The sequence below is a fragment of the Mercenaria mercenaria genome, chromosome 3 (genome assembly GCF_021730395.1).
Source record: "Mercenaria mercenaria strain notata chromosome 3, MADL_Memer_1, whole genome shotgun sequence".
Taxonomy (NCBI): domain Eukaryota; kingdom Metazoa; phylum Mollusca; class Bivalvia; order Venerida; family Veneridae; genus Mercenaria; species Mercenaria mercenaria.
The window spans coordinates 24,475,242-24,491,340 of record NC_069363.1 but is presented as its reverse complement, the minus strand read 5'-3'; the positions used below and the strand labels follow the sequence as shown (position 1 = coordinate 24,491,340).

Sequence of the window (16,099 nt, the reverse complement as noted above, 5' to 3'; positions counted from 1 at the left end):
ATATATGCATATACCTTTTTACTTTAATAGTTTTATAGATGCTTTACAATTAACGTAATTCATTTAACTTTTTTTCTCGGCGATATATGACCTCCTTTTTTGTGTCGATTCGCCGTAAAACCCAACTCATTCATTCATTTTTTTCCATATCTACTAGTTCCTTCCCAGACAAATTAAAACAGGCCCAGCTAGGTCAAAAAGCTAGGTTAAGAAAATGATGCTCTATTAAAAACAAACTATAGACCAGTAAGTATTTTACCTATTCCATCAAAGATTTTTGAAAAAGTATTATTTGAACAGCTCACTCTCCATTTTGAACATATTTTTGATTATTTTTTGTGTGCTTTCAGAAAAGGTTAGAAAAAAATGGTAAATACTATGTTATATGGAGGATCGGAGGCAGGCTCTAGATAATAATGAATACGTTGCAGCAATTTTAATGAATCTTTCAAAAGCTTTCGATGGTCTGCCAAACGAAATTTTATTATCAAAATTGACTGAATATGAATTATCGTAGCCCGCCTCGAACCTTCTTCAGTCTTACTTTTCAAATCGTAAACAGCAAATTAAAGTTGGAAATATTGTTAGTTCATGGGCAAGTATAAGTAAAGGGTGCCACAAGGCTCCATCCTTGTTCCCCTTCTATTTAATGTTTTTATAAATGATATTTTTTATTTTATTTATAACAACACTCTCTATAATTAGCTGACGACAATACTCTGTCATTCCATTCCTCAAATTTCAGTTAAGTTATTCAAGTCCTACAAAATGAAAGTAATGTCCTCATTGATTGGTTTAGAGTGAACAAAACTCAGGCTAATCCAGACAAATTTCATATTCACGACAAACATACAAATTTTCTTTTTATTTTATGCTCAATTACGTTGAGATGTGCATTTTCAACAATTGTAATTTCAGCGCAGGAATCAGACGCGCGTAAACAGACATGACGTCAGGCGTAATGTAACGTTAGAAAGACGCACACAACATAAAGTTCCATTTTATTTCATTTTTGCTGCATAACGTTATGAAATTCTCATTAAGTAAAATAATTTGAATCGAGAGATAAACTATTAAGAACAAAGTGCGACTACAATTTTCATCCTGTTTGAAGCAAATTATTTAAAATTAATACACAATGTAGGCCTATGAGGTGGCGGAGCTATATCTCTCACAGTGTGAAAATATAGATTTCACATTTTCACAGTGTGGGTGGTGCGATATAAAAATATTTAACTGATAGAGTACAGTATTTCATTAGTTAGCATAAAATAAAATGTGGTTATTATAATAGTAGCTCGATCTGTGGTGGTGTATTCGGCTCGAGTGAATTTTGCCTGATAGAATCTCACGAGACGCGCAAGCACCGAGGGTGATCCGTCCTTGCAAAATCCACGAGTCTCATTGTCATGATCCTTTTAATATATACCTCCACCTTTATGTCTGTTGTTTTGTTATCGCACAAAATCTAATAATTTTGTCGATGTTAAAATGAAAACGTGTAAAGATTTTTATGTGCGCTATTTATAGAAGTGTGTCATGTTATGCAAATTGAATGAACATAGAAAGTGGTACGACACGGAACTTTTGTTTGGCTGTCCATATTTACTTGAGAAATATACGCTGCATTTTTGACATTAATTACATAAGCATAATAACAAAATTGCATATCCCATGTATTCGAGTTCTGGATGTAGTTATAGATTATAGATTAGAGTCCCATGTATTCTAGTTCTCGCTGTAGTTGGCACATGACACAAGGTTGACAGCATTCTGTAGCCATATAATCTTTACAGACTGATCCCTGAAAATAAATAATCGTCTTATTGTCACTTACAAGCAACTTGTATTTAAAAATAACAGCCCTTCATCAACAGACTTGTTCAAATTTTGCAAGGAGACGCACAGTGAACAGTATATTACTTATAAATAAAAATTTCTTCATTTTTACGAACATAGTTTCAGTACATTTTTCACAGTGCTTTGAAGAAAACTTGTACATAAGCTATGTTCTGTGACTAATGGTATTGAATATGTTTGGAATAATCGAAATTAAACCGACTGCATTTCGTTAGCTATTGTGTGAATGCAACTTTTCTCAATAACCTAGAGTGGCGATTAAATAACGTTCTACAAACCCTGATACCACCAAGAGTTCGAACACGTGTACGGATAGTAGCGATACCTCCGGGAACACAACATGTCACGAAAGCACATTCTCCAAGCCTAGCGGAAATATCAGCTAGTACGCAGTTCGGGCAAAACAATGTCCACATACCTGAAAATGTGTCAAAGTGAATATAAACTAGGATGTATCTCGGAAAGTACAAAAGGTATGTTGAACGGTATGTTTCTGAAATATCCCGCATTCCAGAAAGTATGTCAAAGTAAATATAAGCTTCAACACAACTCGGAAATTGCACTGACCATATATACGACAGTATATTCATCTAGCATATCTGCCAGCATATTACCCACATCCCAGTAGGTATATTAAGCATTGTCACACCTCGGACAGAACATTGGTCACATACATCAAAGCATGCCAACGCCTATTATAAGCTAGTACTCAGCTCTAATTGCACATTGTTAACATATATGAAAGTATGCAAAAAAAAAAATGGTAACTACTTTTGACGACCGTGCTACGCACCTGGATCGGATGACGTCATTGCACGCGAGTGGTTAATTGCAGAGTAACCAGAGACAGATTTTTCTCTGCAAGTATGTTAGTTATTAGCTGGTCGTGTAAGAATAAATTATACGTTAAATCATTTCCTTTTTCACACTTGTACCTACATTTTTCAACATCATCGCAACAAGAGAAAAGACCACTGCTCCAATCTCTATGTCCGTCTTTAGGTCCAAGGATACGGTCATTTTGAACGGTTGTCGGTTGCTGGACAATCACTGTGGTATTTGTTTGATGTTGGGAATGCGTCATCATTGGTTGTGGATGTTGGCCGTATTGTTGCTGGGGATTCATTTGAACTGGATCATATGGTTGACTGAGAGCCATATGTTCATATGGTTGTGGCCCTCCTTGTCCATACTGCTGTGGCTGCGGACCTCTTTGTCCATACGGTTGAGGTCTACCTTTTTCATCGTAGTCCGGCGGCGGATCGCTCATATTGAAATATATTCAAGGGCGGTCACTCCTGAAAACTAATATACCGTTATTTATATATATGATGTAATATCCCAATAGCTACGCGTCAATGTATATAAAACAGAGAAAAGTGGAAATTTCACAGGTCGCCCAACACGACAAAAACGAAAATGTTGCAGCCTCGGTTTGATTGAGTCTGTTCATGGACGGTAGTGGAAATGCATGCTACCGTCCACGCCCTCCAGCCCCGGGTTGAGCAGAACTCAACATTTACACATGCTAAAAGTACAAAAAGCAATTTAGAGACATTCGCAGATGTATTCAAACGGCGGTGAACATGGAACCTTCAATGATGCACGTGTTGAGGCGTGTAATTCCATGAAGAGCGGGTTTGGTCCCCAGATAAAATAATGGGTTTGCCCCAAACGAGAAAACAATGGGCAGAACTAAACAAACTGGAATTTAGGAAGGGGATCTGAGGTTATGGAGCCTGCGTATCACAAGAACTGTCAAAAGACAAAATTAAAAAGCAGGCACCATATCCAAGGGGTGATTATACAATACCCAAGGCTATGAAAGCGGGAGTATAGGAACATAAAGTCTCACTAATTACGGGTCGAGCGATATGATGTACTACCAAATACGAGTCCAACGAAATAATATCTCATGACTTACGAGTCGAGCGATGTAAAATCTCACGAGTCAAGTATCGAGCGACGTAAGAATTCACGAGTTATGTGTCGATCAATGTAAGATCTCACAAGTTACCAGTCGGGCATTTTAAGATCTTACGAGTTACGAGTCGATCAATATTAGATCTCACAACTTACATGTCGATCTATGTAAGATCTCACAAGTAACCCATCGAACAATGTAAGTTTTTACGAGTTACGAATCGATCGATGTTGGATCTAACGCACTTAAACAAATTGCTTGCAGGGTTATATTTGACGCACCAAGTACTACAAATAAAACGCCATGGTTTGTTTGCTCAATCAGGCGCTATAGATTAGATTTACTTTGCAGTCACATTCATTAAATGCCATCTTGCGGGTGTACAATGTCCCTCCATAACTGCGAAGGATGAGGTTGGGTGCGCGTGTCATCTGAAAAAAGAAAACGAGCCTGCTATTATTTTGCTACTTCTGCAATGTCTTCTTGTAGATTTCATTTTATTGATACGAAATACGAGTGTTACATCTATACTACGAAAGACCGATGGTGACTTCCGACTTCTGACTTCTAACTTCCGACTTCTGACTTCCGACTTCCGACTTACGACTTCTAACTTCCGACTTCTGACTTCCGAGTTCCGACTTCTGACTTCTGACTTCGGACTTCGGACATCCGACATCCAACTTTCGACTTCTAACTTCTGATTTCCGAGTTCCGACTTCTGACTTCCGAATTAGCACTTCAGACTTTTCATACTATACGCATACAGAAGTACAAATCCTTTGGAAAATGCATTCAAGTTATATGAAGAGATGTCCGTAAGACAGCCAATGCTCGACTAATCGAATTGTTGTTCCAGAAGCAGGAATATTACGACTAGTTTGTTTTATAAAATGGGCAAAAATACATGCCAGAGCTATTTGCACTGTCCCGTGTCTTTGAAACATGGTGGGGTAAGAGTGAGGTTGGATGCGCACCATAAATCGGTGTTTTTGCCACTGACCGTTCCAAGGCGGGGACCCACTGTGTTCCTTTGTTTGTTCGTTTTGTCCTCGAGTTGGCTTTGTGTGTACGTGCGTGTGTGTTTGTGGTGTGCACATCTGCGTGCTGTGGGTTTCGTTTTGGGGAGGCTGCGTTTTTGGCACGTGGCATTCCCTGTTTGATATTTGTCTTTGTTTTTTTTTATAGAACTTGAACCAGTGAGGTAGGTATTCGATCTAAAAAAATATGCAACCGATAACTGAATGGGAGATGAAATAATTTGACCAAAGGGGCATAATTTGACCAAAATAAAAGTTATGGGACTTGACCCAGTGAGGTTTGTAATTGACTTTAAAAAAAAGTAAGTTTCAAAGCTATATGCCTTAAATGATAGCCATATGTACTTGCATGCACAACTTTAACCACGCCGACATCGACGCCAAGGGGAGTAGAATAGCTAGATTATTCTTTGAATAGTCGAGCTAAAAAGTAATTTTCAAAACAATTAACGATGATATATCTATTAACATGCAAAACATTAAAAAATATTTTCTTAGTCCAAAAGGGGGCATAATTTGGCAAAAATGCAAGTCAGAGTTATGGGACTTCATGATATCATCTAGTTTTATAACCCCGAAAACACATGTGAAGTTTCAATTCAATGTCTGCCTTAGTTTTTGGAGATAGTATTCCTACTGTACACAATCATGGAAAGCATACTTCCGACTTCTGACTTCTGACTTCCAAGTTCCGACTTCCGAATTTCGACTTCCGATTTCCAACTTCTGACTTCTGACTTCTGACTTCCGAGTTTTGACTTCTGACTTCTGACTTCCGAGTTTTGACTTCTGACTTCCGAGTTCCTACTTCCGACTTACGAGTTCCAAATTCCGACTTCTGACTTCCGACTTTCAAGTTCCGTCTTCTGACTTCCGACTTCCGAGTTCTGACTTCTGACTTCTGACTTCCGTATGCTATGAAAATTCTGAAGTGCGAAGTCGGAAGCCAGAAGTCGGAACTCGGAAGTCACCACCGGGCTTTCGTACTATACAAATTAAGTTTGGAGTCTCGGAAGGATATTGATTCCAGACATGCTTGTGTAAAATGCATTCAATCTGTTCGAGTGAAGAGAAAATGCTTATCATGCACAACAGCATGATTTGAATAGACCTGTTATGTACCGGTATTTTAAATATTTTCTTTACAATTTACTTTACGTTTTCAAAAGAAGAGATCAATTTTACATTTTTTTCATTTATAATACATTGTATTCTATCTTTTGTTGTAACTGCTTTTCAAATAGACACAGATCATAAACAGTTTTAACATGTCTTAACCGTGATGGTTTAAACCGGTACACGCTAGGTTTTGTATAGTGAAGAAATTTTGAATATTGGCAATAGAGTAATTATGTTCAATAACACTTACTGATATGTCAAATGTTTGGATACATTACATCACACATTCCAAATGCTGGTATAACATACTTGAAAATACCTGATATCACCGATTAATTTTGAATGTTTGATATTATACAAATTCGACAGTCGGTGTGATGTGGGATATTATTAAATCTATATTAATAGCTATTTGCTATACAGTTATTGACTTATGTTGAGGGCTGCATCCTCGGTCAATATCATTTTTACAGGTCCGTAAAACACATATTGAACGAAACATAAGTCTATAATTGTTATATTACATGTACTACTCGAATGCATTCATTTAACTGGCCCATGTTTCATACATATAAAAAAGTGATATCACAAGAGTCATTATCACTTTTTCAGGTCAATATCGCTTTTTGCGGACCCGCGCGTGCACTTATTTCGACCAATCAGATGAGCGCATTTGAGAAGGGTATATAATATATTGTTTTAAACACAGCCACATGATTATTGACTCGTAGGTGGGAACATATTAACCTTGTCCGAAAAATATTTTTCATCGATGTACATGTACGTAACATACTGTATATTATGTTTATCAGCTGTGTGCAGTGTATCCGTTTTGAATAAAATGATAAAGCGCTGAAATTTTTACAATTTTGTTAATCTGTTGGTAAAGCTTTTTAAATGTAAGTCCCAATTAATCATCAATCGAAAATAAAGTAGGTTGTATTTAGTAATAAAACGGTTGTTACCTGTAGATCAGTATCGACCTCGGAAATGGCATAGTCCTCGATCGATATCACTTGTCGAAGGTCAATCAATCCGTTTTAGCCCTCAAAAAGGGAATATGTGTAATTGTATATACTAATTTGCACGTATTTTAGTGCGCAGCTATATATTCTTTACGTATAATTTTACAAGTGTACGTGTATTTACAAGCGAACGTATATATACGTGCATGCCCATATATATGCGTGCTACAGCATATTTACGCGTGTTCGTATAAAAAAAGGCTATATGCATGAACGTATACTATCACGAGTGCATGCATAATTTCATACATGCACGCATATTTTGAATTGAAAGTATGCGCGAAGCACACTTTTGATGTTACATGTTCCGTGCATCTACACATTTATAAGTGCACCGGTCAAAAATATACATTAACGCAAAGTTTTACTAAGTACACTTGCAATTACAAGTGTTATAGCTCTTTATATGCGTACACAGTCATATATCCGTGCACTTTCATACTTGCAAGTATATCTACAAAATGTATATCTATCTATCTATGCATGCATATTTTTACATTTGCACGTTGTTTTTTGTTGTTGCTTGCACGCAAAGTCAGCGTTCGATCAAAATTGTACACCATAATACATAATAGTAGGTATAAAATTCAAGATGTAAAAATCGCACATTGTCAAAATGACTGAGTTCCATCACAGCAGCAGGAATGTAACAATATTAGTAATAGTTCGGCATGTGCCAGAGTCAGCAGCAACTCATCATTATGGTATCAACAATGACTCAAACTGACACTGTGTAAGCGGTAGCTTGACAGGTAACTGTGTTAGTGGTAACTCTGCAAATAACTGTGTTAGCGACAACTCTGCAGGTAACTTCGTTAAACATTACTCGGCATGTATATTTTGGCGTGTAACTATGTCAGTATGTAGCTATGTTAACGTTAGTTCGACAAGAAACAGCAAATGATCTCGGTATGCAACTGCAGTAGCGATGGTTGACACGCATAAACGTTAATGAAAACTCCGGATATACCTGTGCAATGCAACTGTGGTAGCGGTAGAATTTCATGGAACTGTTAATTAAACATGTAAGTAAGTTAGATATATACAGGCACGCAGTTAAGCTAGTGATACTTAAGTATGTATCTATTTTAGAGATAACTAGGCACGTAGGCTGTGTAGGCGAGAGTTAAGAATGTAACTGTGTTACAGAAAACTAAGGACATAGGCACGCAGCAGTTTAAGCGATAGTTAAGTATGTAACTGTGTTATAGATAACTAGGCACGTAGGCACGTGGCAGTTTAAGTGATAGTTAAGCATGTTAGAGATAACTAGGCACGTAGGTATGTAGCTGTTTAAGTGATAGCTAAGCATGCAACTGTATTATAGATAACTAGGCACGTAGGCACGTAGCAGCTTAAGCGATAGTTAAGCATGTTAGAGATAACTAGGCACATAGGCATGTAGCTGTTTAAGTGATAGTTAAGCATGTAACTGTATTATAGATAACTAGGCACGTAGCTGTTTAAGCAATACGTATCTTTGTTAGCGATAATTAAGCATGCAACTGTGTTAGAGAAAACTTGACACGTAGGCATGTAGCTGTGTTAGTGATAATTAAGTATGTAACTATATTAAAGATAACTAGATATGTAGGCGTGTAGCTGTGTTAGCGATAGTTAAGCTGTAACCATCTTAGAGATAACTAGACACGTAGACATGTATCGGTGTTAGCGATAGTTAAGCATGTAACTATGTTAGACATAACTAGGCACGTACCTGTGTTAATGATAGTTAAGTATGTTGCTTTGTTAGAGATAGCTAGGCACGTAGGCACGAAGCTGTGTTAGCAAAAGTTAAGCATGTAACTATGTTAGAAATAACTAGGCACGTAGGCAGATAGCTGTGTGAGCGATAGTTAAGCATGTAACTATGTTTGGCATAACTAGGCACGTTCCTGTGTTAGCGATAGTTAAGCATGTAACTAAGTTTGGCATAACTAGGCACGTACCTGTGTTAGTGAAATTTAAGCATGAAACTATGTTAGAGATAGCTAGACACGTAGCTGTGTGAGCGATAATTAGTCATGTTAGTCATGTACCTATGTTAGAGATAACTAGGCACGTAGGCACTTAGCTGTGTGAGCAATAGTTAAGCATGTAACTTTGTTAGAGGTACCTAGGCACTTGGTCATTTAGCTGTGTTGTTCTTCTGTTTGTTTGTTAAGGTTTAATGTCTTTCGACAGTATTACAGTCATGTAAAGGCGGACAGTCAACTTAACATGTGTTCCTGGATTCTGTACCAGTACAAACCAGTTCTCCGCAAGTAACTGCCAGCTTCCCCACATAAATATCAGAAGTGGAGGACAAATGATTTCAGACTCTGTGTTAGCGATAGTTAAACATATAACTATGTTAGAGATAAATAGGCATGTAGACATGTATCTATGTTAGCGATATTAAAGCATATAAGTATGCAACAAGGCACGTAGGCACATAGCTCTGTTAGCGATAGTTAAGCATGTAACTATGTTTGAGATACATAGACACGTAAGCATTTAGCTGTGTTAGGAAAAGTTAAGCATGTTACTATGTTAGAGATAACTAGGCACGTAGGACGTAGCTGTGCTAGCGATATTTAAAGATATAGCCTTGTTAGAAATAACATGGCACGTAGGCACATAGCTCTGTTAGCGATAACTATGTTAGAGATACAGAGGCAAATAGGCACGTAGCATTGTTAGCGATAGTTACGCATGTTACTATGTTAAAGATAAGTAGGCACTTAAGCACGTAGCTGTCTTAGCGATAGTTATGCATATAAGTATGTTAGAGATAATTAGGCACGTAGGCACGTAGCTGTGTAAGCGATAGTTAAGCATGTAACCATGTTAGAGATAAGTACGCACGTAGCTGTGTTAGCAACAGGTAATTATGTACCTATGTTAGAATTAACTAGACTAGTAGGCACTTAACTGTGATAGCGATGTTTAAGCATGCAGCTATGTTAGAGATAACTAGAATTTGGCAATAGTCCTATTAGCGATAGTGGAGCGTGTTACTATGTTAAAGATAAGTAGGCACGTAGGCATGTAACTGTGTTAGGGATAGTTAAGCATGTAACTATGTAACTAGGTACGTGCGCACACGTAGCTGCGATAATTAAGCATGTAATTATTTTAGAGATAACTAGGCACGTAGGCATTTAGCTGTGTTAGCGATAGTTAAATTGTAACTATGTTAGAGATATCTACGCTCGTAGGCATGCAGTTCTGTTGATGATAGTTAAGCATGTAACTATGTTAGAGATAACAAGGCACGTAGGCATGCATGTTAGAGATAACAGACACATAGACATAAAGCTCTGTTAGCGTTAAGCATGTAACAAAATGAGGGAATATTTGGCACGTACCTTTGTTAGCGATTAGTCTACATGTAACTGTGAAAGCAGTAGGTCAGCACGTAGGTTGACATGTATCTATGTAGCTCAGCTAATGTTGTTAATTTTAATTAACTTTATATTGGAAACGATAAATGAAACAATTTGTTTTAACTTGTGGAAATATATGTATAATTTAGTTACAAACATTAAATAAAAAACTTACCTGCTCTTACAACGACAAGTTCAGCTCAAATGATCTCAAAGACTGCAATCGTTTTATGTAAATTACAAATGATTTACAATTCATCTGAAATATTTTGTTTGCTTAGTGCAAACTGCATGTTTGAACTCATTCAGTAACTATTTGGGTAAAGACCCGCCACAATTTATTCATAAACTTGATTAAAATCATTATAAAACAGGTATTATACAGCGATATTTCAAAAGGACAGACGGAAAATTTAGGTCCTTCCTGAATTAGCACAACTTTATTTGCAAACTTATTCAGTAAGTTTTCTTTTTAGTATAGTTTTAAAGCATAGATAAATAACCATTCTACACTCTAGACATAAAATTAAATATACAAATACAAATATACAAATATCTTTATTTCACTCAGGTCAAGATATTGACAACATGAGGCAAACAATTATTAACAAATTTCAAGGCTCAGAATGTGAAAAGTTTTTCTCTAAGCAAAATTACATACCCATAAAAGAAAGAAAAGAGTAGACACGGGAGAGTACCGAAAAACAAATTCCATTCCAAAAATATAAATAAATAAGATGAAATAGTAGTAATAAGAAGAAACTTCGCACATATACATTCACAGACATACACATATACATACATGCAAATGAATACATGTGCACATGCACACACCAATATTAAGGCATATTATTATTACATAAATGTCTCAATAATGTCTTTAATAAACAAACATAGTTTGTTATACTCTGGGATGGTATGGCAGTTTATGTTCATAACCATATCAATACAATGAATTTTTGGTCGTTTATAATATTTAGCTTTAAGATATTTTTTCCTTTGATTGTCAAAAAACCTACATTCAAAAAGATAGTGAAATTCATCACCTATTGAGGAGTTACATAGTGTACATTTTCTCAGTCTATGGTCTATGCCATGCCAAGATCCAGTTTCTACGGGTAATTTATGGTTTCGTGTTCTAAACTTTATCACATATCTAAATAACTTAGGCTGTGTGTTTATGATATACTTCTCAAACTCGGATTTATGTTTAAATAATTTATAATTTTTACATTTACTAGAAGTTTCTAAACTTGAATACCATTGGTTTAAAAACAGATCTGATAGTTTTGACTGCTGCAATCAGCCATTTTGAATTTGGAAACATATGTGTATTCCAAACATTGTTCATTCCACATTTGAAAAGTATATCCTTAATACATTTTATCCATTGGAATCAACTATTTGGCTGTAACACTGAAAAGTTGCGAAGTACAAAAGTATACATAACATGTGCCAATTTAAACCTCTTAGGTAAAACTAAATTTGACCAAAATGAAATTAACCTTGTTTCAATGTCTAAAGAGAGTGTTTTTACTCCAGTTTCACCATACACCATAGTGTTAGGAGTGGATGATTTTAAACCCAAAATGTATTTCAAAAATTTAAGCTGAACTCTTTCAATTATATCTATGTTTCCATATCCCCAAATTTCACACCCATATAAAAGAATGGGCTTTACAGTTTCATTAAAGAGATCAATTTGCATATCAATGGGTAAATATAAAGACTTCGCCATTTTTATTAAGGTATACATTGCAATAGTTCCTTGTTTGGCTATGTGCTTTTTTGCATTTAAAAAAGAACCACTTCTACTAAAAGTAATACCAAGGTATTTGTATTCATTTACAACTTCCAAATTTTCGTTTTTGAAACTAAAATTATACTCTACATGTATACCTTTTGCAAACACCATTATTTTTTTTTTGTAGAGTTTAATACTAATTTCCATTTATCACAATATGTTCCATATACATTTAAAGCTTCTTGTCAATCTTTGGCAGATTCAGCTAAAATAACAGTATCATCTGCATACAATAAGACAAAAAGTTTTAAAAAGTTCATACAATTTTCGTTCAGATCATCTATGTTATAACTGACGCCTTCTACTAGTCCACTTTTGGAAAAGAAATCATGCAGGTCGTTTAAAAACAATGAAAATAAGATAGGTGATAAATTTTCACCTTGTCTTACCCCGGTTGAACATTGGAAATAAATAGATTTACTACCATTTGTGCTTACACAAGACTTCGCATTTTCATAAATATTTCTTACCACATTCAGGAATTTACCATTTATGTTAAAAGCATATAATTTGCACCAAAGCCCTGAGCGCCAAACGATGTAGAAAGCACTTTTAAGATCAATAAATGCACAAAATAACTTCTTTTTACTTTTTCCTAATAGATCGATCAGTGTATTTAACACAAACATGTTATCAAGAGTAGAATACCCTTTACGGAATCCTGCCTGGTATTCATTGATTAAACTATATTTTTCACTATATGTTTGCAAGCGGTTGTTCAAAATTGCAGTGAATAGTTTCTCCATACAGCTTAATAATGTAATAGGTCTATAATTGGAGGGATCATATACATCACCTTTATTTTTGTAAATTGGATTAAGGATAACATGGTGTAATAGGCCTCAATTTCACCAAAAGCGTACATACAACTTGATAATGTAAGCTTTATAAATGTCAAACGATAGAAATAAGGTGCATATTGACAAGTTATATAGTGACAGAAGTTCTCAAAAATTTCCTTTACATAACCTCCCCTGATAATTTTGGTTTTTCATGAGTTATCTCCCCTGAAAACTAGAAAAAAAGATTTTCTCCTTTTCCATACGGGGAATTTTAGATTTATTTATGATATTTGTATCAGAATCATAAAATGCAGCTTTCTACCGCAAATTTTTCTCGAAACTCAAGTGCAGATTCTCATAATCAAAGAAATTATATATTTCACATAGGCATTAATGTTAACTTCAATACCGATTATCTGCCCCAAAATGATAAAATTTGAAAAATCTCTCGGTGAAAAGTTTTTAATTTTGAATGTCTTTAAAGTGACCAAATTTCATTTAAATATCACCATCCAGTTACAAGATATGAAATATGGCTATTACACCATGTTATCCTTAATTAATCCAATTGTCCAATCCTTTGGTACAATACCAGAAGTAAAAACAATATTAAATAGCTTGACATACACAGTTTTCATATATGGAAATGAGTATTTAATATGTTCATTAATTACTCCATCTATACCACATGACTTGTTATTTTTCAGTGTCTTGACAGCATTTTCAATTTCTGCAATAGTGATAGGCATATTAAGTTCTATATTTTCATCAAAAAGATCTGTATCAACATTAATATCATGCACAATATCATCATTTTTACACATATCCAAATTTTTAAAGTAGTTGTATAAATCGCCCAATTCTGCACGGACTTTGGAATTTTTCTTTCCTTTTAACATCGACCAGTATTGTTTTGGTCTTGTTTTATCTAGTTTCCTCAGTCTAGATATATTATTGCTTTTTAAAATTGTAAAATTATTTTTCATTGTTTTCTTATACACCTTACTTTTGGCATTCATATCATTCTTGTTATCATCATTTTTTCTTAATTTATACATGTATTTCGCTCTGTGAAAGTCACGTCGAGCTTTTTTGCATTCGGAATTAAACCAGCTAGTCACCTTTGGCTTTCTATTGTCAACCTTCATGACTTTAGATACAACGAAACTCTTTAATGAGCTTTCCTTAAATATTTTGTTTACATTTTTAACAATATCATCCAGATTTTCAGGTGAGATTATCATGTTATTTTCTAAAACTGTCAAATCTTCTATAACTTGATTTATTTTTAAGATATCTATATTGTTAACAAATTCTTCAGACTTATCTGTATCCCACAATTTGACAAATTCGTAACTTTCTATGTTTTGTTCCTTCGTATACTCCATAGAATTAAAGGAAAAAATCAACGTAACTGGGTTATGCACATCTGACAATAATGGGCAATAATCTATGACATTAATACTTTGTACATATCTAAATAAATTTGACGTACAAACAAAATAATCAACAGTGCTTGTATTTTTACAAGTTGTACAGCCTTTCATATCACAAAAAGTTCTTCCATTTAAGATAAATACACTATTTCGTTGTAAAAAGTCTATGAATTTATAACCATAACTATTCACATGTTTATCTTGGTTGTCTCTTTGAAAATTAACATTTTGGCATTGAAAATCTTCAAATTGTTGCTGCATTTCGTAAAATAAATCACCTAAACAAAACCTTAAATAATTACATATAGCACCGTGAAATAAAATATTATGACATTAAATCTTTGTCTTTGCTTAATATATGTCACTGTCAAATAGCAAAAAGATACGTGTATATTCCTCAATTTATTTTGAAGAGAATCTCGTTGCTGTCATGTGGGACATCTCATTACTTATATTTCTGATAACTTGTAATCGACTGGAGACCGCAGATTACATGCACATGTTGAATGCAGAACCTGATAAAAATCTTTACTAATACATGAACATGTCACTGAAGCATATGGAAATTAATATAAGATGTATTGTAGGCTCCTTTGATTGTATGTAGTGAAAAATAAGTAGTTGAATTACGATTGTTTTGTTCTGTTCTGCATGGGCTTCTGATAGATATGTGTGCCATACATTAATTTTCTGCATGATAGTTCCGTGAGATGTTTCTGTACCCATTTGAAATATGTGTTATACCAGAGACGTGAAAAATGGTACCAGTGGCTCCCTTGCTTGGCGCTCAGCATTAAAAGGGCAGAAACCGGCCTCTTCTCTCATACCCTCGTGGCGATGGATTCCATCAGGAATGAGGTGTCGAGAGTGATTAATATAAGTTGTAGAACTTCCTTCACAATCGACCTAAAATAAATTATGTATAAACTAAATATGTGTTATGTGGAAAATCCAGTTAATTACTATTCAGTGTAATTGTGTAGAGCCAGTTTAGAGAAAATACAAAAATATCAGAAGTTACAATAATTAAAATTGTTCTCTATGATTCGTTTGTGTTGTTCGGTTGGCCACCCGACCGGGGTTCCCGAGGCGACGGCCTTGCGGGACGGACGACGGGATAGGCGATTCTGGTTTAAAGTGACAGCAACATTTCTCCGAGGAAGAACAACACAATTTTTTTTCAGACGGCCTACCTTTTTAGTATCTCATTGTCAGAGAAGCAAGCACTGTTCAAAATGACTTTTTGACATTTTGTTTTTCTCAGAAAACATTATCATTGTAATAAATATATGGCTTACAGACCTAAACTTTATACTAGGTACGTTACTTCCACATGCGGTTTCGCTCATATCTACGTTCCACAGTTAAGGCTCAAACTTTTAGATGTTAAGGTCAAACCAATCATTCTGTATCATAGTGTATTGTGGGTCAGTTCGCCGAGATTATATAGAAAAATCTAACACTGGTGTTCTAAGCAACTTTGGAAAGTTTCCAGGTCTAAACGCTGTTTAAGATATTGCCTTAAAGTAAACCTTTTTAAAGCTACCAGAAAGCCGTTACAAGTGTGTGCAGTCTTTTTAACTGTTTTTAGTGTTAATCGTTTTTTTTCATGATAAGTAGTATATCAAGTGAATTTCGCTGGTTATTTTTCTGAAAGCATGAAATCATTACAAATTCTATAAGTCTCTAAGAAATCGTATTAAAATCTCTTTAGATGTGCAAATATATACCCTTTTGAAAG

At 35.0% G+C, this 16,099-nt stretch overlaps 1 protein-coding gene across 1 annotated transcript; it reads right to left on the bottom strand.

Annotated features, from left to right (window-relative positions):
* Positions 1-995: 995 nt before the first annotated feature.
* On the bottom strand, positions 996-3,160 carry LOC123523614 (placenta-specific gene 8 protein-like). Its single transcript, XM_045301275.2, has 3 exons — positions 2,800-3,160; positions 2,139-2,278; positions 996-1,804 (listed from the first exon to the last, which is right to left on the bottom strand). Exons 1-3 carry the CDS (start codon positions 3,128-3,130, stop codon positions 1,712-1,714), a joined length of 564 nt encoding a protein of 187 aa, XP_045157210.1. The 5' UTR covers positions 3,131-3,160; the 3' UTR covers positions 996-1,711.
* Positions 3,161-16,099: the final 12,939 nt, after the last annotated feature.

Coding starts and splice junctions, on each gene's coding strand:
- LOC123523614 (XM_045301275.2), bottom strand. CDS start 3,130: ATGAGCGATCCGCCGCCGGACTACGATGAAAAAGGTAGACCTCAACCG. Junction 2,279..2,799: donor TTGCGATGATGTTGAAAAAT/GTAGGTACAAGT, acceptor ACACATTTTCAG/GTATGTGGACATTGTTTTGC. Junction 1,805..2,138: donor GAACTCTTGGTGGTATCAGG/GTTTGTAGAACG, acceptor ATTTATTTTCAG/GGATCAGTCTGTAAAGATTA.